We start from the raw sequence: 27,413 nt of genomic DNA, 5'->3' as shown, positions 1-27,413 counted from the left end.
AGTACATTACTGTACATGCTACAGTACTCTCTGTCCTTCAACAAGACCTGCGTGTGGGGAAGATGAGTCCAGGAAGAATGGAGGACTTCCGATGGCCTAGTGGCTAAGGTGCTTGACTGGGACCTGGACCTGGAAGATTGATGGTTCAAGCCGCAGTGTTGCCACAATAATACCAGTGCACATTGAGCAAGGCCCTTAACCTCACGTTGCTCCAGGGGGAATTGGTCTCTGCTTAGCCTAATCAACTGTACGTCACTGTGAATAAAAGCATCAGCTGAGTAACTGTAATGTAATGACACATTAAGGACACATTGTCCACCATTTACAATGTTGTTCTGCAGCCATCTGAAAAGCTAAATAAAGCGCAGTGTGTGACTATGTAGATGGCATACAAGTCTGATCATATTGTTTGTTCCCAGTTTCTTTGACCTTGTGCTCAAGATTGAGGACCCCCAGGAATTTGTTCCTCCTGATTTCTGTGACACAACCAAACCAGTGGAGGAGGGAGAAGAGGTGGTGACCGAATTCTATCATGCCCTTTTTAAAGCGAATGGCCAGAAGAAGAAAACTATGGTCTAAATCAGTGCCTCTGTGTGTTCTTAACCACAGATTCAAGGTCATTATATTGCTTATTATGAATATGTGCTTCTTTTGCAGCTGATTTAGAATGAATTGTATTTGTTGATTATTTTAATCAAGAGAAAAATGGTGGACTAGTGATTGTCATAATTAATAATGATAAAAACATTAGATATTTCTCCAGTCTTGTGATTGTGTAATTAACTGCCTTGTTTATGATTGTTCGTATGTACAATTATGTGCATATGTGAAATATGCAAATGAGTAGCCTACAACTGTAAATAAAAAAAAATAAAAAATAAAAAAATTAAAATCAATAAAGAACAACATGCCTGGAATTTCTTTTCAATATCCTTTTTATTTTTTGTACTTTTTAGATTCAAAGTACATAGTGTAGGGCGGCCTGTAGCATAGTGGTTAAGGCACATGACTGGGACACGCAAGGTCAGCAGTTCAAGGCCCTTAAGCAAGGCCCTTAACCCTGCATTGCTTCAGGGGAGGATTGTCTATATATAGCTAAAAGGATGATGGCTTAGATTTGCCACTGAACATCTTGGTCATGACTCACAGCAAAGTTGTTGAAAATCACGCAAATCTTTAAAAATATATATCGAAAATATTGATTGGCTGGTGCATTTGATGGCGGAAAGAGCATGTTGTTTTGCTTTTAATTTTGTTGTTACAAATAGAACATGCTGAAATGACATTAGTAAAATAAAATATGGTTATGTGTACTTTTTTCTGTCGTTTGTTATGGTAGACCTACGACATGTTACAGGCTACATTGCTATAGTAGGTTTGGTCTTTGATGTAGCGCTACTTAGTACTGTAACGGGGGAATGAAGGAGCGCTGGACGTTTGACACGGGGTCAATAAACATCTGATTGCAACTAAAGAGGTGCATTCCAAAATCTGTTGGCAATACATCGTCGCACATCGCACCTTTCTCTGCGTTAAGGTTGATAATTTTCACCGAAAACTTCCGAAAAATTGCAGAAATGGCAAATGAGGAGGAAAATGCAGAAATAGCAACCAAAAAAAGGGTCACAGAACTGCCAAATATCATGGAATCAGTGACTTCCGTGACAAACACCCAGCCTCATTATTCCTATAACCGGCCTTCTACAGTATCAACATTCTAGTAAGAACTGATACAGCAGGTTGTGCCAGTTTCCTCTTGCCCTTGAAACAACCAAATATACTTAAAACAAAAAGAAACAAACACGAAGAAAAGCTCCTTCATACAAGTTAGATTTAAATCCCTTTAATAAAAGACATGAAAGGTAGTGTAACAAAGGAGAAAAAAAATGAAATAAACCAACAAAATGCAAGTCAACACAATTTACAATCACAAAAAAAACTGTACATCGCGCACGGCCTAAAGCCAGTGCTGACCTCAAACATCCTGTTTCACAGCATACAGTGTGGGCAGAGGGGCCTGGGAACCAGAAGATCCTCTGTTCCTCCCCCCCGCCCCTTTTTAAATCCAAACCGTCACTTTTTTTTTTTTTTTTTTCAGGGAGTGGATGAGTCACGTTAGCATTGCGGCGAGGGGCTATTTGTACAGAATGTCGTAGTGACCCGGTCTGTAGAGCAGGAAGAGGCGCGGTTCGCCTCCCTCCGGAAACACGTGATGGTTGACCGAACCCCCCTCCCCCCGATCCATGTACTCCACCAGTATGGAGGTGTTCAAGACCTGGGCCAGCGCGATGATGTGGATGTGGTCGCTTTCTTTGGACATGGGCTCCACCTCCTGACACGGAATGAGGACACAGTGGTTTGAGTGACACAGAAACTGCTCAGAGACATCATGTGATCTCTCACAACCAATCTCAGCTAACCACTGCAGCCAATCGCAGCCAACCAGGTACAGCCTTTAGCTTTAACTGTCGTGGTGGATTCCACCATTTCTAGCAGTGATTAGTTAGGAAAATCTACTACACACAACAGTTGAGTTACATTTATACAAGCTGTATACATAATTTTAGATAATTATAACCACTGTGCTGTGACTAGCCCCAAACATTCAAAGTTATTCGTCAGTGAAATATACAGGAGGAAATGCGTGTGCTATTGCACATTCTTAACACATGCCCACAGATAAGGAACCTTGTCCCAAACTGATAGGCTTGTCCACTATCCTGCAGTGAAATGGTGTGCCCCCCATTATAGAAGGGCTGCACAGTATGTTGTATATTTATAGCCATCGTGATATGAACATGAGTGATAAACACATCACAAAACTGCTTGAAAAGCGATTAATAGTACCCATTTAAATGGATGTTCTGTTAAAGTGATGCTGTTCATGTGCAATTTTTCCAATAAAAGCATGTTGGAAATAATGCACTTAATTTTGTTATACAATAGGCTATTAATTTACTGGGGTCGATGTTAGCAGAGTACCTAAAGCAGAAAGGTGCACACTTCAATATTTGTTTATTTATCGCAAGTTATTGTCATGGCAATACTAAATGACGTCACGGCATACGGCATGTTTTCCTCGTGCTCACCTGCTGGCAGAACTCCTTGACAGAGCGGCCGCCTTCGATGAAGTTCTCAAAGAAGCCGTGCTCTCGCTGCAGGTAGCCGGACGTCAGCAGCCGCAGGTACACCACCAAGTAGTCGGACATGCTCTGCTCGTTAAAGCATCCCAACAGCTCGCCCAGGGTGGGCTGCTTCTCACACAGCTCGATCAGGTCCATGAACTGGAGCAGGGGCAGCGGAGGGAATGAATAATAATAATAACAATAATAATAAACCCAACTGATGAGCAGACCTCATCTTGGCTATACCGGGGCTTGAACCACCAACCTTCCAGGTCCCAGTCATGCACCTTAGCTACTAGGGTACCCCATCAGAAACAGCAAGAAAAAAAGGGAGCAAGGCCCTTAGCCCCACATTGCTCCAGGCAGGATTGTCCCCTGCTTAGTCTAATCAACTGTAAGTCACTTTGGATAAAAAGCGTTCACTAGATACAGTGGTGTGAAAAAGTGTTTGCCCCCTTCCTGATTTCTTTTTTTTTTTTTTTTTGCATGTTTGTCACACTTAAATGTTTCAGATCAAACAAATTTAAATATTAGTCAAAGACAACACAAGTAAACACAAAATGCAGTTTTTAAATGAAGGTTTTTATTATTAAGGGAGGAAAAAAAATCCAAACCCCCCCATTTCTAAAGCTTTGGGACTCCAGCGAACCACAGTGAGAGCCATTATCCACAAATGGCGAAAACATGGAACAGTGGGGAACCTTCCCAGGAGTGGCCGGCCAACCAAAATTACCCCAAGAGCGTAGGGACGACTCATCCAAGAGGTCACAAAAGACCCCACAACAACATCCAAAGAACTGCAGGCCTCACTTGCCTCAGTTAAGGTCAGTGTTCATGACTCCACCATAAGAAAGAGACTGGGCAAAAATGGCCTATATGGCAGAGTTCCAAGATGAGCTGTGCTGAGCAAAAAGAACATTAAGGCTCGTCTCAATTATGCCAGAAAACATCTTGATGATCCCCAAGACTTTTGGGAAAATACTCTGTGGTCTGACGAGACAAAAGTTGAACTTTTTGGAAGGTGTGTGTCCCATTACATCTGGCGTAAAAGTAACACTGCATTTCAGAAAAAGAACATCATACCAACAGTAAAATATGGTGGTGGTAGTGTGATGGTCTGGGGCTGTTCAGGACCTGGAAGACTTGCTGTGATAAATGGAACCATGAATTCTGCTGTCTACCAAAAAGTCCTGAAGGAGAATGTCCCGCCATCTGTTCGTGACCTCAAGCTGAAATGAACTTGGGTTCTGCAGCAGGACAATGATCCAAAACACACCAGCAAGTCCACCTCTGAATGGCTGAAGAAAAACTAAATGAAGACTTTGGAGTGCCCTAGTCAAAGTCCTGACCTGAATCCTATTGAGATGCTGTGGCATGACCTTAAAAAGGCGGTTCATGCTTGAAAACCCTCCAATGTGGCTGAATTACAACAATTCTGCAAAGATGAGTGGGCCAAAATTCCTCCACAGCGCTGTAAGAGACTCATTGCAAGTTATCGCAAACGCTTGATTGCAGTTGTTGCTGCTAAGGGTGGCCCAACCAGTTATTAGGTTTAGGGGGCAATCACTTTTTCACACAGGGCCATGTAGGTTTGGATTTTTTTTTCTCCCTTAATAATAAAAACTGCATTTTGTGTTTACTTGTGTTGTCTTTGACTAATATTTAAATTTGTTTGATGATCTGAAACATTTAAGTGTGACAAACATGCCAAAAAATAAGAAATCAGGAAGGGGGCAAACACTTTTTCACACCACTGTAACTAACTCAATATAACCCCACAGGAATTATGGTTCTAGAAATTGTTATCGGGGGGGGGGAAAAAAACAGTAAACAAGAGCATAAAGATCACTGAATTCTGCAGTCAGGATCAAAACAATCATCTACAGAATGTGTCATTTCCATGCCAAGAGGTGTATGCGACTTACTGTGTTGTGGAAGTCTTCGATGGTGAACTCTGTGAAGCCCTGGTTCACCAGATCAAGTTTGCTTTTGGCAGCCACTGCTTTAAACCTGCAGAGCCACCGTACAAAGACAGACAGGTGAGACACTGAGCAATTACCATCCATCTACATGGCAACAACCATGTATTTATACATGCATTATACATAGTGAACCTTTAGGAAAGGTGCTCACATATATGAAATATATGTACAAGTAATAGAAATTGTAAATAGCGGTTTTATATAGTGGTTTTACCCAAGGCACTTTACAATTGATGCCTCTCATTCAACCATTCACACACGCGCTCACACACCAATGGAGACTAGCTGCCATGCGAGGTACCAATCAGCTGGTCACAAGCAATTGGGGGTTAGGGGTCTTGCTCAGGGACCCTTTGACACACGCAGGGCGAGAAAACGAACCGGCAAGTCTCCGACTGGCAGACTACCGCTCTTACCTCCAGATCTAATGTCAACCCTATTAGAAATTCATTAGTACACCAGTGTGCAGTCTGAGCTTAGCGTGACCTCAAGTACACTGCAGGACAGGATAGAAGGACCTCATGAGATCTCCATCCATCATTTATCCGCGATGAAGCACCCCGCTCAGAAGCAGTGAGCCACATTTTTAAAGGGGCATCAATATTTGATAAGTGGTACCATGTAGTAAAATGCTTTTCAATACAAATGCAGCCATGTCAGCTGAAGATTGAGTGTGTGGCATCAGACACCAAAAATCACCCAGAGCTGCGCTGGTAGTAGGACTTAAGAAGTAGGTGTAATTTGAGCTGAAGCATTTCCGCTCCAGAGGAGGTATATTTTGCTTTGCAATCAAGGTCATTCCTTATTTTCAGCAGTGGACTAATCTTGACATTCAGATACGAGTCATTCAACTTAGGCAAACAGAGATAAACAGATATTTGCTAAAGCAAAATAAATACCAGCAGATAATCTGAATGACACCAGGACATTTAGCCCACTAAATGACATATTAAGCATGAACAAATGTTCAAACAATGACATTTTTATAATTTATTTTATCATGTTTTTCGATTGTTTTTTTAGATATATATACAGATCTTTGTGTTGCATTAAAGGCAAATGGAATGCCTTTGTGGCAGAAACTTGAAACATACCCATGATAAAAATGACTCGATACCAATGGAAAACAAGGGGTTTCAGTATCGAAAGTGAATATAATGATGTCAGAGGCCTTCAACAAACCCCTATTACTTGGATGGGTCACACTGATCAGGTCACATAGTCGGTATGTATCTAGAAATCCTGATCACCAGTTCATTCACCCATCTAATAACTACAATGGCCTTATATGGTTTACCAAGATACTTCTACACACTGCTACTTCTAAATGATTTTAACCTAAATCTAAAGTCTCATCCCATGAAACTTATACTCCATTGGCTGGTCTCACAACTGCTACAAAAACCACAGCCTTATGTTGGAAACTGCCACACATCATTCATTAGATGGTTAGTCGATGCTGTTTTTTGTATATTGTGGGAACAGTCAACAGCATGCATTTGCGGACCAAAGGTGAAGAGTTACAGGGAACCTATGCAGTCAGCAGGTAAAAACTGTATATCTATCATTTGTAAAACAAAAATACATAATCACAAAATGAATATACAATCACATTGTAAAATAAGGAGACCCATTGAAGAACTCAAGATGAAGACTGAATGAACTCCCAGACTTAGGGATGCAATGACGGCACTGTAGTTAGAAAGTTACACCTCTGTAGTTCCTTGCTGTCGTCCAACAATGATTCCAGGTGTGAGAAACCAAACGCCCTATAGAAACAGTTCCCATCTGGCCTCGTCTTCCGGATATACGAGTATTTTTTCTGCAAGTCCTAGGAAAGAAGTATATAAATTGACATATGCCAGCCATGTTAAATACAAACTATTTACGTTACGCTTAAGAGCATTTTAGCAAGTTAAATACATTTTGTACAACTATGACAACATGTGTTTTCAATTCTGCACTTTAGCATATTAGCAAGTGTGTGTGTGGGGGTCATACCTTTATCTTCTGCTGGTAAACATTGTCCTCTTGTGCATACTCCCGTTTCAGTATAGAAATGTCCTGCCTTTCTGACACTAGGGGATTGCTGGTGGCTATCTGAACACAGTCACAAAGGCACATCAGCACAGACACAATTTAAAACACAAGTTATTGAAGTAAGTTGAAGTAAAACACACAAAAACGAAGATTGTATTGGACTGAGTTATATCACACAGATGAGAATACAAATCAGTATTTATATAGCACTTTGATCTTTGATGTCGCACTTTAATCAAACACGCTTTACAATTCATGCCTCTCATTCACCCATTCAATTCAATTAATGGCACACACACACACACACACACACACACACACACACACACACACACACACACACACACACACACACACACACACACACACGCCCCCGGTGACACAGGGTAACATGTATGCCACATCAGCCAATTGTGAGGCACTGTAACTGGAGAGGCAATGGGAATACGGCAACAACAACTCAACAGGCTATTACATCTCAATCAAACCTTCAGAGTTGCTGACACCCGATGCCAGACTGAGGGTCACGATTTGTCTGCAGAGCTGCTTAGCTAGCCAGTTAAACACTGGAAAGACAAAACTGTGTGACTGGCATTCAGGACATTGAGCTGCTCGGCCCGTTACCTCCTGCTGGATCCGGTCCTGCTGCGCCAAGATAGCCTCATCATATGCGAGGCAGTTCACCCCTGAAAAAAGCAGTATGTATTTTACCACAGCAAGAGTTCGTATTATGCAACATGTGACAATGTTACATAGCTGCCAACTCTCACGCTTTCGGCGTGAGACACGCATTTGCCTGTTTTCACACGCACATGCAAATGCGTGTGTCTCACGCCGAAAGCGTGAGAGTTGGCAGCTATGATGTTATATGTGGCAATGTTATATGGTACAAACATGCATGACATTAAAACTAGCTAGCTAGCTGGCTACCCAGACATTCAAACGTTAGCCAGTCCAGTTATGCATTGTTGCATGCAAATGTTAACATATCTGTGGGGCAAGGTAATTATTAATTCTATATTATGTATTACACACCTGTGTATGTAAATGTACATTAATTTAGTGAGCGTACCTATATAGCCAACTAGTCTAGTGCCAGTGTCAATAACTAACGTTAGCTATAGCCGGATAATAATAATGCTAGCTAGAGTTATCTACATTGCAGTCTTGCAAACCGTACAACCTCGGATTCCTTTTATGTAACTCTAGCAGCTTTTCTAGTTAGTCAAACAGCTTGCTCCCAGGACTGGCGAGGAGGCAGTTACTATTTTAACTAGCTAACGTTAGCGAGCTAGCGAATATACCTATGGTAGCAAAAGCAGATGGTTATGCAGTCATCTACAATAGAGAAAGGAAGCTATTAACTTAACCATTCTGTAAAAACCTAACCTAAATTAACGTTAATCATTCGAATGGAATCATTAATATGAAACTGATAGTAAAATTTTCTAAAATGGACTGAACACATTGGCAAAATAAGTGTGGGATGTTTTACATTTTCGTAAACACCCCATAGCTTTTAGAACTACGTTAGCTAACTAGTGCTAGCAATTGTAGCAGCATTACCAACATAGGAACGTTGGCTAAATTGAATGTTGCTAGCTAGCTAGCGTGTCAGTTATCCATAGGTAAAATCAGCTAACGTTAGATCCTATTTGATTTTCGCAACAGTCATTCGCTTGCTAGCTGGCCAACATGGGAGCTTGTTGTACGGGTTGTTGTGTTGTCCATGACTACCCGGGGATGCTTTGCCTGTATCTGAACACCAGACTTGATGACATTAAACTAGGTAGGTAACATGCTGTATGACCCATTGCTCCTGGCCCCCAGTTGTAGTTCAAAGGAAGCATTTAGCAGTCTCACTCACCCTCCATATCTTTCTGTGTTGTTTCCTGCTGTTGCTCCTCCGCCATCTTACCCTCTTCTCTTCCCGTTCCAACCCAACTCCTGTGTTACACTTATGAACGCTTCCGGGTCAAGCACAGGTTTATCTATTTTTAATGGTTGTGGATACAGTTCGGTGTTATGGAGCGGTTAAGTCCGAAGTATTAATATACGTTACATATGTTAAGATACTTTCCTACGAACTTTAGAACACCAGACGTCATGGCCACGATGGTCACGTAAATATCAATCACAGAATCTGAATAGTTATGTGAATGGAAATTCTAGAGCATGTCACCCCAACGATGTGGCCCATTTCGGCTACCAATTTCAATTCAATTCTTAATTTATCAATTAATTTTTCAATTCTTAATTGTTTTGGATTAAAATACTTTTCTGTACTCTATTGATCTTGCCTCGTGCAACTGAGCCAAACAAGAGCACCAGAAGGCAGTGCTTCCACTTAGAGAGAATTTCATAGGTTCCAATACACCAGACAAGCTCAGCAAAGCGTTGGAACAAATACATATTTCAACCAGGTCTGATTTATACAAGGCATTTGCTTTCTGTATTAATTACCTGTGAGCTACAGTGTTACAATAAATGTCATTCGAGCTAATGACAGGCTATACAATGGGAACGAACATTAAAAATCCTTTCAATCAAGGAAATGTAATCAAAATGTTAACAGCAAAAAAAAGTGCATTATCAAACAGATTGCATTTAAGCCATCCAGTATTTACATAAACCTTGATTCCGATAAAGCTTACAGGAAGACAAACAAAAATGTAAAGGTTTAAATACGTCTTTATTGTAACAGAGGGAACAGAAGTCTCCGCAAATACGAGCTTTGTGATCATCTGTGCACCCACAGTTGAGGTTTCAAAGACTGTTGAAGTTAAGTAAACAGTTGGTGGAGAGGTAGCTGGTTGGCTAATGGGAAATTTAAGATTTGTTCCACGGAGAGTTCGGAAGCAGAGGGGTGATGGTTCCGAATAGGGAATGACAGCTATGACGTCCAGGCTGTGTACAGGTGCAGTCTTCTCATTCTTTCGACTTATAGGAGTCTATGTTAGCCAGGATCCAACCCGAGGGTCCCAGGATGGCCAGCGCAAACAGCCCCATGCCAGTGATCGTCTCCTGTGTATGAAAGGCGCAGGAAAATGTACCATCAGTTGACATATGGATCGTTCTAACGTGATAATTTCCTTGATGAAAACGTGTTGGGAGGCCATAGCAACCCATTCATTTTTGCGGAAAATCACAGGGGATAAACTAGGCTTAGATGACATGGCATCCGTTAAAAAAAAATTATGATGGTGCCCAGTCAATAAGTTCATATAAAGGTTGGATAGTTGACCTGTAACAGAAGAAAACGAAGATCTAAGGGGAGGAACTTCACTGCAGCTGTACTTCAGTTCAAACGTAGCCTAGTTAGCGAAGGTAAAACTTTAAATCCTACTAATACTCTTGATTTATTTACTAACATAAAAACGGTGACAGAAATAAGCTAACAGTCCTATAGCATAGCCTGCAACTACACTCAGGTGTAACTTAATCACAGTCACTCACAAACGGTAAAAGATTTTCTGCATACAACTTTTTCGGTAACACCATGGCATCATGCAATTTGGTAATCAAGTAACGTTAGACATTTCATTTATGGATATTATCCTATATTTCAGTAATTTAACGTTACTTAAATTACAAATCCACCTTGATCTTTCTGTTGACAACCTTACATTTTCTTAACTTCGGTGCGTAATAATCTCTGGCAAACAAAAAACGACTTGTCTATCTCACGATCAGCTCGATTTTAGCAACCATACACTCCACAGAAATTAACCGTAATGAATCGGTATCCAGAATTGAATCAATGTCCAGATTTAATGATGGCTGACTTAGACAGTAAGATAAAAAGTTCTGAATATGAATAACAAGGTTCTGAATAACAATTCTGGTTCAGCTAAGACTTCCCATCAAATCATTTTTCGATGCAAAGTAGCTCGCTAACTTTATAGCTAACGTGTTCTGTGATAGTCATTGTTGCTACATTGCCAGCATTAACGTTACATTATTCAATGTTACCTAGCTTACTAACTTACCTGTGAAACAAATGCGAAGAAAGATGTGACATGCTAACGTCAGCAAAAGTTTCGCTAGCTAGCCAACTAAACGCATCTACATTTAATCATGTATTGCCAGTAAACTAGTTTCATTTAATAGTACATTGTAGGCAATAATACATTGCAGATTACAGAGAACGGTAACACTGTTAACTAGGCCAAGTTGGCTAACTGTTAGTTTCAATGTTTCACTGTATAGCTAGCTAGCTGGTTAACGACCTCCATAACAAAACCGTGACCTTCGTAAGAGCATATCTGTTTGTCTTTAAACTAGCTCGGATCCATAATATAATTTCATCAGTATGATGACATAAACGAGTCATAAACCTAAAGATGTCTATTTGAGAGCGTTAAATGATGGTTGTGGTTAACTAGCTGCTACCTGGACACGTTGGAAAGATTAAATAGAAAGGCGAACATTTGCCAATGTTATGTAGGCCTAGCTGAACACGCCCTAGCCAGGAGCTGACTTTTCACAACCCAACAAGACACTATTTTTCTCTCATAAAAGACTTACGAATGAGCCGAGTGGTTCCTTGGCTGGTCTAGTGATGATGCTGGCGCGTTGAGAAATGTTAGGTCCACGCAAGGCTAGAGCCGAGCGGGCTGTCACGATTCCTCGCAGTACAGCGGACATATCTGGTTTTCAGTCTCAAATGAATGTATCCCAAATGTCCGCGATTTGTAAAATCCTCTTTAGGTAAGCGCGTCACACATGACGTTGTTGTTCTAATCATTTACAGCATCATTTTTGTCTCATTGGTTCGCATATCGAATCCCCTACATCACAACCAATCGCAAAACACAGCGCGTTTCATGAATACGAACCACAAATTGAGTCACCGAGTTGTATATGAACTGGAGATAGCTTCCCCTTACCGATTCCATTGATTTCGATAGGAGCTTCTCAATTGCGCATGAAGGCTGCGACGATTGAGTATGGGCCTTTTTTGCCACTAGAGCATGCGCAATGCGTACCTAGACGGGAAGGGATGTAAATGAATGAAAAATATGTGCGGCTCAGAAAATAATCGGTCCATGGAGGGTATTATATTCATTCACTATAAAGAAATTTTAGAATTGAAATGTACTTTCCAAAATAGTATAATTCCGCCATGGTAGCCTAAATTCTTAGTTTTGAATTGACGTAATTGGGGATATTTCCGTTTTGGCACCGGGGTTCAATAAACTGCAATACTTCCAGGAATCACTGGAGTTTGCTAGCTTCAGCGTCCACCCCGTCTACCTCACCGACTCAAATGTCGCTTCGGAAATACGTTTACGGATATACGATAAATAATTGTGGGTATTGTTGTTCAAGTTATTGTTTAATACAGGCTATACACTCAGACCAAGCATTATTGCCACCCTTGAAGAAAACAAGGTTGCATTAAATAACACAGATATTAAGCTATATTTTATACTCAAAACATATTTCATTCAAATGCAAATATATATAATAAATAATATAAAAATGAACGCTATTTTCTCAAAATGATTAGCACTTGCACCCAGCTTGAAAAGCTAACATTACAGTCTCAGAAACCATTATCATCTTGTTACAATGCTTCAATAATCTCAGATTGGAATGTGGTTTATCTAATTAGTAAATGCTCAAAATAATGAACTGAAAAGTATGGATATATGCACAAAAACAACTAATTTTCAGTTAATTGTTATTTAGACGATTTGTTAATTAGATGAAAGAGAATAATATTCAGTCTAACGTGTCACTTGGATGTGAAACCTGGCACCTTATTTCTGATTGGCAAGCCAGGAAGATATCCTTTTCAGACCCTGCGGAAAAAAGGCTAAGTATTTAATTTCTTTACGCAGCACAAGTGTTGCATGACCAAAATCATGTTGCAGTAAGAATATATATATGTATATATTTAAAAAAACATTTATTTTTAGCAGATGTCCTCTTGTAGTGTAGGTTGCAGCATAGTAGAAAAGTAGAGGTTCTTGAGATTGAGGCAAGAAACTGTCAGGTTGTACATACAAGGATCTGTCAGGTTGCTGTGCATGTTTCACCAGAACCAGCGTGAGATGTCAACAGTTTATATGACACATTCTTTGTGTATGTTTTCCCAAAACGTACACCAGTCATGTCAATTTTCATGTCCATTTGACTGATGATGCATCCTTTTCCCATGCGGATGAAAACCTGAATATTGCACCTTTCACCCCTACCACCTTCCACCCCAACACTAGGCATCAGTTTCTTAGAGTGAACCTAACATTTGTCTCTCACGACTTCACTGACAGCAGGTTTAATGTTGGTAGCCAACAGTCCTGTATTCAGTCCAAAATGGTTTATCCCGTTTATAGTACTTTGAATACCTTACCAAATTTAAGTAACATACAATTCACATTTAACAGACAGTCATCCCTACCTCAATGGCAATGATTCAAACATTTCTCTACTGCTCCTTATTTGGAACCATAATAGTGAGACTGCATAACTGTTTGGAAATATCCATATGTATTGGGACAAAGACTTTTTAAAATAATGATCAGACAATCTGTGGTTAAAGTGTAGATTTTCAGCTTTTATTATAAAGGGTATTTTTTTTAATACATTTTGGATTCACCATTTTGAAATTACAGCAACATGTTTTATACATTGTCACCATTACACCATAATGTTTGGGACAAATTGCTTCACAGGTACAATATAAGAGAGCTTTCAGTATGTGTCTTAGGTGGATAGAGTCATATTAAACTCAAACTTACTTATTCCTCTCATGACCAGTACTGACACATACAGTCAAAACAATAAAATATCATTATTCAGCCCATAGTGATAATTAAATCAAATATTTTAATCTCAAGTGGAGGAAACTGTTTCGATCCAGCTTAATGTAACGACAAGTACATTCCAAGTACATGATATCCCATCTGTACCAGTGACTTTTATAAGTTATTAATTGCTGTGTGCATACAACCAACCATTTGAACTATGCATAGGCATAATTTTGTGTAAATATATATACATTTTATCCTCTTGTAGCTAGAAACAGTAACTTGTACGAGGAGTGACTTCAGATGGTCTCCTTCAGTAAAGAATTGTTGGCTTCCTTCAGCACGATATCTCCTTTTTTTAGTGACTTAGAGGATTTCTGGGCAAGCGATCTGAAAAAGGCAAGGCACATTCATGTAACTGAAGTGCACATCATCACGGCAGGCATAAAATAAAAAAAAGACTAATTTAAGAGGCAGGTGTGTTTATGGACCCTGTTCCCACAGGCTGGTGTAAGCCAGTCATAAGTAACATTTGGTCTCATGTGCTGGTCAGCTTGCTGACTTCCCCCTCCTGGAGCATACATTGTTAGCCCCCACCATTGGCACACATGCCTGTGGGGGAGAGCTAGAGAAGGATTCTTAGAGGCGCCTTCTTGGGCCCTCTTTTCTCACATTCCAGAACAGGAATATTGGAGATGGTATAAAGATGTTTCATGATAATCCCAGGTCAGAATATAGTGATGTTTGGTGTTATTCTGATTGGTTCAGTGCGACTGGTGTAATGGTCTAGTTTTTGTAACAGTCTACCTTTGATATCACAACCATTCAGGAGCCGAGGGGAAACTGGGCAAAAGCTGTCTCTGTAGAAGCCATGTGTTTTAGCCCCCTGCCTGGTGGGCCTGGCTGTAAATTATAGATGGGTGACTCACTTTTAGGGTCAAGAACTAAGGCCTGGATTTCGGAGATAAGGAGAAGAAACCAAACAGTCTGGGATGTCTCCTTTCCTTTCATTCACCCAAATCAGGTTTATCCAAAAGGTATATTACCATGAGAGGCACAAAGACATATTTACAGCATAATGCAGTTATCATGAAAACTCCCAACTACAGCATTCATAGATATAATGGGGCGGCCTGTAGCATAGTGGTTAAGGTCAGGAAGGGCTGCCATTTGTGAGGGGCCTGAGAGCTGGGGTTTCAATGTTGTTTAGACTACCTGTTGGGGAGTTAAGATGTATGAGTGGTCCAAGGCCAGTTGGGTCATGGGAAAAGAATCCTCCCGAACATTGGTGACCTCCCTGTGACCCCATACCTGGTCACTTCCAAGGGGGAAGACTCCGGACAATGCCACAGTGCCCTCATTTGGGCACTGCTGTCATTACACCGGTGACTGCTCTCTTGGATTAAATATTCAAAACTGCTATTATAGTAAATAGACCCGGTAACACCTTGAAAACATTGCCCATGTGATCCTTGTATTATTGCATTAAGTCTTATGTAATGGTAACAGGAATTGCATGTAAAATGGATAATCAGGAGGGAAGTTTCATGATAACTGCAACATAATAAAACATAAGGGTAATCTGTTTGGTATGGATGTGATCTGATAAAATCAAGGAATCGGATGAGATACATTTCATACCAAGTGGAATTTAATAAACTATAGTTTCAGTATCCCAAGGGAAAACCTACACGTCCTCTCTTGGTAATCATCTAATTTTCCCTACTCAACAACCCCCAACGGTGGGGGTCTAAATTCCAGATTTGACCACCCCTCCAGGTTGATTTATGGCACTGCCGCCTGGTTTCAAACGTATGATTTGGCATAAAAGCAAGGGAGACAGACCAATCTGGGAAGATCGTATTCGACTTCCCACGCAACATGTCTTGTGTATGTATGTATGTATGTATGTATGGATGTGTAGCAGTGGAAGATCGTATTCGACTTCCCACACAGCATATTGTACGTGTATGTAAGTATCAGGAAGATCGTATTCGACTTTCCGTACGGCATATTCTATACTCTGTGTTTGTGTGTAGTCCAAGCAGGCTAGGTATGATTATTTACTCTATCTCTATTCTTAATTTGTGTATTTTATACTTGATTGTGATATTCTAAAGCTAATAACCTACCTGTCTGCGAATAAACTATTTTGTTTGGAACTTGCGTGATCTCCATGACTCTAATTCATCTTGTACCTTTTCAGCCTAAATTACAACTGAATACTCAGGGGGAAATGGTGGCCAAAGACCGACCGATCGGCGGGGTGGTACACCTGTGGTAGTTCTAAGCTGTACGGCCAGCAATTTCTGTCCCTTAAAGGGTCGGGGAAGCACGGCTCTTGTAATCTGGTGCGAAGGGAACCCATGGGCGTTACGGCGCTGGTTCCTGCCAAATTAGCTCTAAGGAGCCCAGTTAATGCTACGCCGACCTGGGCTCGCAACTATCATGGCAGGTTTGCATGTATTGTGTTGACTGGACCCTCAGCCTCTGAGTTCTCCACCGAACTGAGATTTCAGCAGTAATGCTAATCCCGGGAGCATATATTGAGTAATGGTGGCGCAGGTACAAGTTGAATGTAATCACTCCCGAGGTCCGCGTAAATTGCAAACCCAAATTTCTAGATTATATTTTAAATGGAGTCAGATAAACGAGTAAAACTATAGTAACCACTAAGCGTACAATACGGCCCCGTTTGAGAACGGAGAATATTAATATTAATATTAATATTAATATTCTGGCCAGCTATAAGCGGGATATGGGGCAGGTCAATCCATATCCGACCCATAGCAACGGACCCAGTATATTCTTAAACATAATTGTGCTCTGTTCTTGTACGGAGGATAATAATTAACCCAACTAATGTTCTCCCAGCAACGCCAGAAGGACAAGCACGCAAAACCCCCTTCGGCCCCCGCTAAATTCCGTCATTGGGTTAGCTGTGGGGTTTTACACTGGGGGCAGCCTGTAGCCTGGTGGCTATGGTAAATGACTGGGACCTGGAAGTTTGGTGGTATAGCCACGATAAGATCCACACATCTGTTTGGCCCCTGAGCAAGGCCCTCAACCCCACATTGCTCAAGAGATGATTATCCCCTGCTTAGTCTAATCAACTGTAAAACAGAGTGCCGCCTCACCGTTCTTCTGCGTCCTGGATGGTGTCAGGGAGGGGCATCCCCAGAGTTTCGGGCAGGAAGAGGGCGATCCCTCCAGCCAGGATGGGGATCCCCCCGTAGATCAGGCCAGGCAACCAGGACACCACATCTCCGAGGATCAGTATGAGGGGGGCCACCATGGCCCCCAGACGTGCCATCATCGACACCCAGCCCATTCCGTTCTGCCTGGTGGGGGAGAGAGGAAGGAGAGTTAACTCATCTTTTTATTTCTTCATTTTGAAATCAAATGCAACTTTTTTTGGTAACACTTTACTTGCCATAAGAATTACATAGCACTGTCAACCACATGACATAACAGCTGTCACAAGATGGCATAACAGATGATGTTTTATGTCATTTGACGTGACCTCCAAACACAAGTTGGAGGAGTGTAGAGATTTTGTTTAGAGTTTGAATTTGAAGGGGAGAGAGAGAGAAAGGTGACAGGGGATGCAGGTTGTGAATATTTTTAAACGGCCAAATTAAAAATGGATGAGATGAGTGATGAGAGGAAGAAGAAGGGAAGAAGTAGCTGGAGACATGAAGAGAGAGAGAGGCTTACCGGATAATGGTGGGGAAAAGCTCTCCGGTGTACAGATAGCAGCAGTTGAAAGATGCAGCTGAGCACCCCTTTCCCAGCACTGCCAGAGTGGTGCGTAACACCTGCTTCTCTGTAAACACACAGGAAACAGATCACCCACAATGCAGGGCAGCAACTCTGCTGGTTATGTTTCTGGCTGTGAGTCTGTAGAACAAGGGTTCCATCATTAACAGGCTCTTACAGGATATAACATATTCAGGAAGACCAAATAATAGCAACGGTACACAAGTTCATTAACGTACAACCAACAGGCCTCCTAGCTGTACATACAACTTAAAATGAAGGATGCCGCCAACCATAGGTACAATTATTCACTTTGTTTGAATAAGTGTTGTGTATACTTGATCGCTACCTTCTGCTTGATTGATTTCATACATACACACATGCTCTCACACACACAGAGACATGCATACAGAGCTCACCATATGGCACTAGTAAATTGGCTAGTATCATGATGCCGGACAGTATGATGGCAGCACTTTGGGAAACTCGCCGGCCAATCTTGCTCATAGACACAGTCATGATGACTTTGGCAGGGATGTCCACAGCCCCGAAGATCACCTGGATCAGGTAGATATCCACACCAAACTTCTGCAGGTCCATGGAGAGCCCATAATAAGCGAAGCTGGTGGTGAACCTGTTTGTAAAATGAGTGTCCTTATTGTCATTGCCTGGCTGGATCCACCACGCCCCTTAATGGTTCAGGAGTGGATTTTAGCAAGTTCAAATCCTGAGAGGCACACTTTATGTGTCCCTAGTGTGTTTTAACATTGTCAGCTAAATAACAAATGATCATTATTAAGCCTGCTACGGGTCTGCTGGGTGAAAACGTGGGCAGGTAGGTGAAGGGGGAGCAGTAGGACACTGACCAGACGACGCAGAGGCTGATTGTGATGGTTCTCATGGCAGGGGTACGCAGCAGATCCAGGGCAGAGTATGTGCCCTGGGAACAGGATATCTCCTTCTTCATTGACTCCTGCAGCACCTGGAGATGGACACACAGACTGAGTTTGTACAGAGCAGAGAATACAAACTGAATTGACCGAGAAAGCAGATTGACTAAAGCCCTCTGATCAGTGGTCATTCTTGATTTGGTGTGAATATTTCAACACAACCCACAAGTGGGATAGACCCAGATAACCATGCTAAGACAGTAGCCTAGTGGCTAAGGTGCTTGACTGGGACCTAGAAGGTTGGTGGTTCAAGATCTGGTGTAGCCGCAATAAGATCAGTGCAGCTGTTGAGCCCTTGAGCAAGCCCGTTAACCCTCCCCTGCTTAGTCTAATCAACTGTAAGTTGCTTTGGATGAAAGTGTCAGATAAATAACTGTAACTGTACCAACCCAGCCACCCAAGGTTCCTACGGCGGCACTGACCTCGACGTTGATTTTGTCCCCCTCTGCTCTCCGTCCGTTGAAAAGAGCCACGTAGCGCAGGTTCTTCACCGCTTGTTCGGACTTCCCGTTCAGCACCAGCCATCGAGCACTCTCCAGCAACCACCTGCGTGGAGTTGCCATGATTACAGTCTTCTTCACAACAGCCAAATCCAGTGTCTACATTTGATATACAGGTACCTTATAGGTGCATTTTACCTCTAACCAGCAATATAAAATTCATTTGGACCTTGGAAAACGAACTCATTTGTACCCTTACTGTAGAAAAACATATCTCCACTGTCACTTTATTGTGCAGGTATGTGCTTGTGCTGTAGCCTGGAGACGATTCATGCCGTAATGTTTATGTTGAAGACTTTTATGAGCGTCTCGCATAAAGTAGGGCCTACGCAGAGCAAGTTCAGTCAGGGAACTCTACTGCGGCTGACCAATGGTGGTGACCAACCCTGCATTGCTCCAGGGGGGATTGTCCCTTGTGTAGCCCAATCAAATGTAAGTGGCTTTGGATAAAAGTAGGTAATTAACTGTACTGTAATGTAATAACTGAAACTTGCAGGTCCTGCAAGCCGTGAGCAAATGTGATGACATTGGTGACACACATGACAGGGTTAAGGTTTGTTAGGTACCTGGACATGTTCCCCCAGTCTGCTAATCCTCCATGAAGCCCCCCCCCCCCCCCCCCCCCTCCCCCCACAAACATTGCCAGAATCTCACCAGGAGTAGAGGAAAGCGATGAAGTAGGGTATGGAGACAGCAAGTGTCAGCCAGCGCCAGTCCCTGATGAAGTATGCCATCCCGGCCAAAATTAGCTGACCCACAGTGTAGAAGTACCCAGCCCCTGTACCAACCACCGTCCTCACATGTGTGGGAATCCACTCCAAAACTGGGAGGGGGAGGAGACTTGTCAGTGAGATATACAAGTCAGTGAGATATACAAGCCAAGATTTAACACTTAATCTCTTTAAAAGGAAACTTGGGGGGGGGCGGGGGGGGTGTAGTTGCTTTTTAACAAAAGGAACTACAGGAGATCCTTCAGGGTGATTTGGTTGGCAGAACTAGGGGGCATAAATGGAAATTGGCAAAGGATAAATTCCACACAGACAATATTTCTTCCACACAGAGAGTGGTCACTGTGTGGAATGGCTTGCCAGGACATGTAGTGGAGGCGTGGCATTTTGGAAGAAACCTTCAGTCACCTCCGCCCAGAAAATATGCTAATAAATCACTGCTTTGAGGTTGTTGTTAAATATGGTAATAAATGACCACTTTAATCTTGTTATTCAGTGACCATGAGGTCAGATCTATTGTGGGGCACTGCTGTTATTAACCTTGAGCGAGAAACTTAACATGAACACCTTCAGTAAAATATCCAGTCAAATAAATGGAAACCCTACTGAAAAAAACAGGTCAAGCTAAGTTTTTGAAACAGCTGGTACATTACATTATGTTTCATTACATTATAGTAATTTAGCAGATGCTCTTATCCAGAGTGTTATTTTAAAGTGTCCTTTGACCTTCTCAGGGATTTAGAAAGGAGTCGGAACGACAAAAATACAACTAAGGCAACATCCTTGCATCAAAATATCAGTAAAACCACCAAACCCTGCGAAACAAATGATGACTCGTAACAACGCTATGAGTTATTTCATTAACTGCCGTTATCTGGCAGTGTCCAGATAAATGTCTAGGATAAAGACAAATTACTTGTGTGTCAGAGTTGTCAGGTGTAGCATAAACTTGCAATAGTGTTGCTTCGCTAACATTAGTGCAGTGGGGATACATTATATGCAAGTAACTGAAGTTATTACCGTTGCTTAGCTAGTGCAGTGGGATATATTATTGCTAATTAACATTAGCAATACCGTTGCTTAGCAAGCAATAAACTAATATTCATGGAATAATACATTTAGCATAAAACATATTTTCATTATACATATAAAGGCCCGGACACACCAAACCGACGGTCGGCCGCGGAGCGCCGACAAAGATTGCCTCGCGTCAATACGCGTCGTTAATGTTGGCTGTCCCGAACACACCGCAACGACGGTCCGCCGACGGCCGAGTTGCACGTACGTTCTGCGCCTGTGTGAGAGGTAATAACTCTCCAGCAGGTGGCGGTAGTCTGTATTTGTCTTTCAAAAAATGGAAATCGGAAGACCGGGGAATGCGTTTGCATTGCGTTGGACCTAGAAGCAGCCATTGTTTCGCTCACAACAAACAGTTTGCGGCAATTTCCTTGTTCTCTCGCTATTTAGTAATACTAATCGAAAATTATGTCTGGTAGTGATAGTAACTTTGGAATGGCACTGGCTTTTTGTCTGTGTCCTCTTGACTTCCTCGTTTGCTTGCTTTCGTCGCTTCCGTTTCTCTTCTCGTGCACTGATTCGCTAGCTGGACAGCCAATCAGAGAGCTCTCTCTCATCGACGGCTCCGGGGGCTCCGACGCCGATTCAACATGTGGAATCGGCGTCGGAGCCCTCCAAAACACGCCGACGGAGTGTCGGCGTGCGGGACACACCGGAAAGACTCGCCCGACAGGGCGCCACCGACGTCCGACGGCCAACCGTCGGTTTGGTGTGTCCGGGCCTTAAAGGGGCGACATGGCTCAGGCAGTAAGAGCAGTCGTCTGGCAGTCGGAGGGTTGCCAGTTTGAAATTTTAAAAGATAAATGTGGTAACCGTTGTATTAAAGCGTTATGGAACTCGAACCTATGGTATATTGTGGATATTGGCACAGCTATGGGATGTAACGGCACTCCGCTTCACACCATGCCTAACCACCCTGCTAGCTGTGACAATATCAACGATATACCACAGCTTGTTATTCCATAATGCTTAAATATAGCATACACATACCATACACAGCTACATGTATAGCTAGCTAACCAGCTCGGACCTAGGGTTGCCACACGTTCTGGTTTTCCTGGGATTGTTCTCTTTTTCGAGCAACTGGCCCGGAAAATGAATCCTTGGGACACGAATTGTCCCGGTTTTTGGTACTTCTAAATGTCAGAGTTCCAAATAAAACTGGATTCTTTTACTGCTATTCTGCTTTCCCCTCTTTACGTTCAGACATCCAATCCCGTGTCTGTAAACACAGCGACGATTGGCCTTATGCCTATACTTCTTTTTAATTGGTAGCAGAAATCCGAAAGTTTACCTTATCGCCTAGCACTGCCGGTCAGTCTGGCGTGTGCATTCGCTTCAATGACCCTACCGTGGAAAAGTTCAGCTAGCTACTAGCCTAGAGGTAATTGTCGCATGTCAAATGTCCCGGTTTTTCACAAATCAAATGTGGCAACCCTACTCGGACCAGCTCCCAGCTTGACAGGGTTTGACCAGCTCAAGCTATGTTTTGAAGCAGCTAGTAGCCAGTAATTTCAAGCTACTCATAGCTGGGTTTTACAGTGGGGTGTCTTTTGAAGTGTCCCCCCCCCGTGACGCAGTGTGATCCACACGGAGGCAAGGCTCACTTAAGGACAGGGAGTTGAGAGCCTGGCCCGAAAGCCCCATGCCACAGAGGAAGCGGAAGAAGCAGAAGAGCTGGAAGGAGGGGGAGAAGGCAGCGCAGGTGCCTGACACCGCCATCAGCAGGTAGGAGAGCATCAGCAGGATCCGCCGGCCAAACCTGGGGAGGGTGAGGAAGAGGAAGAAGAGGAAAGGAGAGAGAGGGATGAGCACAGGAGAGATAAACGATTAACAAGCTGTGGGTGGACCAAACCAAACCTCGTAAGCGTGTGTCGATAAAAGGGCTTATCTACTTGCCATGGGTCTGCTGTCCTTTCATACTTCATTACAATTAGAATTTGCTCATAAAGATACTTACATGATAGTCCATTCCCTTGCTGAAAAGAGCAAAGATTGGCATTGTGTAATGGGCTCTGAATGTCGAGGGCTAAGTGTACGCTAAGAATCCAGCTACAGTAAGCACATGGGAGCTCAATTGAGCTAAATAGATCTAAATTAACTCATTACATTTGCTGGCTTAAAATGAAGGGACGACTCACTGATGTAATTCCTACATGGATTACCCGATATGTATGCAGTAAATGCCCTCAAATTAAAGCATATTCATTGTTTCAAATGTGCTGAAGCACAAAGCCAAAACAACAACAAATGTGTTACTCGCTGCACTGTTATCATTGTTGTTGTCACACAAACATGGTTATAATACGATGTGGGGTAACCCTCAAAGATTGAAGTGTTAGTTTTGTGAGACTCTAGCATATATTGTTGTTGTTTCCTTTTCTTTTGCAAGACTCATCTTAATGGCTTTTAGTGGCCACACTCATCACAATTATAAACATTATAGGATTTTATAGATGATTTATTGTGCTTCCTCATCATTCCTGTCCAATGAGCAGACAGGAGTGGAGGGGATGAACAGGTGAAATAAGTGAAGTGATGTCTTACTTGTCGGCGAGGCCTCCAAAGACCACTGCTCCGACTAGCACCCCTCCCATGTAAATGCTTTGTCCCATCTGTTTTAGCGAACGAGAATCGCATACCAGATCCCACTGAGAGAGAGAGAGAGAGAGAGAGAGAGAGAGAGAGAGAGAGAATATAAACTTCAACCACAACCAGAGACATAAACTTCAACCACAACCACAGGGCAAGGCAGTATTGCACAGGATATTGGCATATTGATACTAGTTTACATATATGTTTACATGCAGAAGCAAATGATCATAATTTGTGTTCAGCGCTATCCTTTTGCAAACCAAAAAATATACAGTAACTTTAATATTATTAGTAATATGAAACATGAATATTTGGTTAATAATGAGTAATATTTATGTGTCTGGAAAAAATATTAGCAAATTTCATTTTGTACCATTCATGACAATAATGTCAAAGAACAGAATCCATACAATAACAACAATGCATAAAAAATCAAAACCGACTTGCAGACAAACAGCAGTACAGAGAGGAGGATCACGAGGAGGAATAGGATACGGTAAGGGTAAGGAGGACATTTTAACATAGAATGCAGGAAGGGCATGAATGGCTATGGCAGAATAAACACATTAATCATGCTACAAAATCACTTGCCAAAAGATGGGCCCTTACTCTTTACAAATGTACAACCAGGATCATTTATTTTTGTATTATTTTTATGTAAAGTGCATAATTTCTACAACAGGAGAGCAGGAGAGAACATGTCCGTTCAATATGGATAGCCGCTTCAAGTTCACTTCTGATTGGCAGGGCACTACATGAACACACCAGTAATTGGTCCACATGTTTATGATGTATGAAAGGTCAACATAGTCTCCAAAAGATCAATGCCAAATCCTACAGACAGCGTACAGACAACTAAACAAAATAAATACATCACAAAATAACTTAAGTTATTTAAGTTTTTACCTAAGGGGGTAATCCTAGACCAAGGATTTTTTGACCTCTTCCCCAAAATACACTAGCCACCTCAGTCCTAAACATACTATGTGAGGTCCCTGCATTGTTTCAGACTGCAACAGCGAATCCTACAGGATCGCAGAATACAATGATTCTTTTCTTACTCCACTGTCCACAAAACATAACAGCTACATTAAAGACACATAGAACTTCATAAACATAATCGAAAACACTAAAATAGCACAAGACGCTATCCTAATCACAATTGACATAGACAGTCTTTACAGAAATATAAACACAGCAGCAGGATTAGAAGTACCAGACCACAGCCACCCTACAACTTCTAGAAATCATCCTCACAAAAAATTACTTAGAATTCAACAAAGAATTGTTCTGACAAATCAATGGCATGGCTATGGGCAAAGTCACACACATGCACACAAAAACAGCCTCCACCCTAAACATACTTTCAAGGGCCTGATCACAATTGCTCAGGTTCAACAGGATTTGTACACAGGATACAGAATATTAAGTGGCTACCAAAACCCTCTTCAATGGATTAAACCTAAGAGGGTATTCCAGATCTTTCCATAGACAGGTCTGGAAAACCTTCTTAACCACGAGACAACAAGACACACAGAAAATGTTCTTTCTGATCACCACCTACATAACATTTAGCCAAACTGCAAACAGAAAAATTAAACAGAACCGGACCCAAACCCTACACAACACAAACATAATCCAGGACTACAAAATTAAACAAGAAATAAAAATGTTAAAGACCATCTGGTGAGCAGCAAACTACCAGAAATCAACACTATACACACACAAAGTCTAATATTCTACAAACAAACCACTACAGTCAGTAACACCACTACAAACACAACATACATAAGAAAACAAACATTTACATATAATACAAAAAAACTGCATATATGCCATAAAGTGTAAACACTGTATGTAGTAGAGAGACAGGAAATACAATGAAATGTATACACAGAACATATATAACATTAGCTATCATAAGGAGACAGACACACCTGGTGGCTCATTTCCTTCACCATGGCCTTGATGCACTAGAAATATTGGGTTTCCATGGAGACGCAGGCTAGAAAAACATTTGATTCTAAGATTTATCACTTTATTCCCAAGAGGCCTGAACAAATGCACAACACAAGATGGACCAAATTCTCCCTGCTTAAAGGCTCCAGTACTCTGAATGGCCAGTGCAAACTTTTCTTTCCCAAGGGGCCCAAATAAGGGACAACTTGGGAAAGAAAGATTTTCTTACTAATTTGACCCTAATCCTAATCCTAACCATAATCCTAATCCTACATGTTCTTAATGGCCAAGAACAGAAATGCATCTGAATCTATTACACTTCCTGGTACCTTGCGTGGTGGAATTTGTCCCCATATATTCAAATTGCCGTTGCTAACTCTACATATCATATACCTAGCGGTAAGGTGCCCTTACCTCAGATATAATGGTAGAGCTCATTTCATTCATGTTGTACTCCCATCCTTCCTCACAACCTTGCAGCTCTGTGCTGAGTGGATCCAGGGTGCTGGAGACAACGCCCCCTGTCTCAGTGGGGGTGTTGTTTCGGGCCAGCAGGTGCCACTGCGGGGTGGAGTAGCGCTGGCACTTTGACGGCTTCCCCTCCGAGTCTAAGGGCACGGTGAGCAACAGCGCCTCCTGGGGGCCCAGGTGGGAGACGGAGGAGTTTTTCGGGGCACGGCAGAAGTGGGGGGGCACGTTGGCCACAAAGTTCTGCAGCAGGTTGTAGCTGGCCATCATGAGGATGGGGGTGCAGAGCAGTGTCACGTGCAGCACCTGAAACCGGCCAGTGCCGCCCACCTTCTCCAGAATACCGGCGAACGCCATGGCAGAACCCCACAACCAAACTTGAAAACAACGGCAAGCTCCGAACTGCACTCGATATGATTTTTTCTAGAAATGATTGAAATATAATAAAAAAATACTCTGGCATTAAATAGTTTAGTTTATATCTCTCTCATGCAAAATGTTCTTTCGATGCAAATATTTTCTGGTTTCCTACATAAAATCAATTTTATAATTTAAAACAGGAGCAGATGATATTTGCATTTCAAGAGTATTTTCTATGAGTGAGATATAAAATAAAATTCTGAAACATCATCCATTGGTTTATGCCTTTTTTTAAGAGCTAGACTATATACTTACACTGTGTGTCGCAGGGATAGAAATGTATGTAATCTTAAAGATTTTTAGAAAGTCTTAGAAAAAAAACAACTCTATCAATAAAATCAACAATGTCTTTAACAATTAATGGAGGGTATTACTTTCCATTCAGTGCTGCTCTTAAATTGTTTACAGCCCATGTACAATGTACAAAATACAATGAAAAAAGTCTATAATTTCCCTTTGGCTGCAGTTCACCTGTTCCTTCGCATACTGTATAATTAAATCACATGAGAAATATAATTTTTAAAAACCAACACTGCAGGTTGTGGTCTGTTCAAGGACTGAGGAATTCCTTCACACTTGTGGCTTTCTTTCCTTTCCAGCTTTGGATTAGAAATAGCAAAGTCAGATCAATCCCCCTGGGGTTCCTGTTGCGGCTTTTTTTTCTTTTTCTTTTGTCCTTGCGGGATACAGTCCTTCTTCTGATTGCCGTGGTTATGGCTGTGCCCTGGCCATGAGCGTTGGGACTGTTAAAAATTTGGGGTTGTTATATGTTTTGCTGCGAAGGGGAGGTGTGTGTGGGGAGGGTCCGAGGAAGTGTGGTAAACAAACCACTGAAGGGATTATCATAGTTTTGGTTGATCCCAGAGTGCATTACAATGGAGAGTGAGAGAGAGAGAGAGAGAGAGAGAGAGAGAGAGAGAGAGAGAGAGATAATAACATAATGTACTCCGCCTCCTTCTAGACACACTGCAAAGTCCATCTACTGCCGGCCCCTACACACACACACACACAGACACACACACACGCACACACTCAAACGCTCTCACATTGCCGGT

At 42.0% G+C, this 27,413-nt stretch overlaps 4 protein-coding genes across 6 annotated transcripts in view; 1 reads left to right on the top strand and 3 right to left on the bottom strand.

The window, feature by feature from the left end:
• Nucleotides 1-754, top strand: part of LOC133134008 (ependymin-like) — a 3,776-nt gene extending 3,022 nt beyond the window's left edge. For both annotated transcript variants that reach the window (XM_061250356.1, XM_061250358.1), the window contains exon 6: nt 420-754. In XM_061250356.1, coding sequence (XP_061106340.1) covers nt 420-579 — 160 coding nt within the window. In that variant the 3' untranslated portion in view covers nt 580-754. The remainder of the gene's footprint in view (nt 1-419) is intronic.
• A 1,073-nt stretch (nt 755-1,827) lies between these two features.
• Nucleotides 1,828-9,116, bottom strand: LOC133134004 (ubiquitin thioesterase OTUB1-like). Its single transcript, XM_061250353.1, has 7 exons — nt 9,015-9,116; nt 7,772-7,833; nt 7,109-7,207; nt 6,820-6,938; nt 5,051-5,135; nt 3,090-3,284; nt 1,828-2,332 (listed from the first exon to the last, which is right to left on the bottom strand). Exons 1-7 carry the CDS (start codon nt 9,058-9,060, stop codon nt 2,135-2,137), a joined length of 804 nt encoding a protein of 267 aa, XP_061106337.1. The 5' UTR covers nt 9,061-9,116; the 3' UTR covers nt 1,828-2,134.
• Nucleotides 9,117-9,820: 704 nt separating this feature from the next.
• LOC133133652 (cytochrome c oxidase subunit 8A, mitochondrial) lies at nt 9,821-12,061 on the bottom strand. The gene is made up of 2 exons (XM_061249775.1): nt 11,675-12,061; nt 9,821-10,171 (listed from the first exon to the last, which is right to left on the bottom strand). The coding sequence occupies exons 1-2, from the start codon at nt 11,792-11,794 to the stop codon at nt 10,076-10,078; spliced, it is 216 nt and encodes a 71-aa protein (XP_061105759.1). The 5' UTR covers nt 11,795-12,061; the 3' UTR covers nt 9,821-10,075.
• Nucleotides 12,062-13,688: 1,627 nt separating this feature from the next.
• On the bottom strand, nt 13,689-27,076 carry LOC133134116 (solute carrier family 22 member 6-like). 2 transcript variants are annotated; one of them, XM_061250542.1, is made up of 11 exons: nt 26,614-27,076; nt 25,885-26,361; nt 23,464-23,567; nt 22,524-22,678; nt 19,766-19,934; nt 19,034-19,157; nt 18,528-18,643; nt 18,081-18,295; nt 17,620-17,728; nt 17,040-17,243; nt 13,689-14,292 (listed from the first exon to the last, which is right to left on the bottom strand). In XM_061250542.1, exons 2-11 carry the CDS (start codon nt 26,293-26,295, stop codon nt 14,202-14,204), a joined length of 1,698 nt encoding a protein of 565 aa, XP_061106526.1. In that variant the 5' UTR covers nt 26,296-26,361; nt 26,614-27,076; the 3' UTR covers nt 13,689-14,201. The 2 variants fall into 2 exon arrangements, with proteins under 2 accessions (XP_061106526.1, XP_061106527.1); XM_061250543.1 differs by lacking the exons at nt 25,885-26,361; nt 26,614-27,076 and adding an exon at nt 25,449-25,475.
• Between the last annotated feature and the right edge of the window lie 337 nt (nt 27,077-27,413).

This window comes from Conger conger, chromosome 7 (assembly GCF_963514075.1).
Source record: "Conger conger chromosome 7, fConCon1.1, whole genome shotgun sequence".
Taxonomy (NCBI): domain Eukaryota; kingdom Metazoa; phylum Chordata; class Actinopteri; order Anguilliformes; family Congridae; genus Conger; species Conger conger.
The sequence above is the reverse complement of the archived record's forward strand: the minus strand, read 5'-3'. Positions and strand labels throughout refer to the sequence as shown.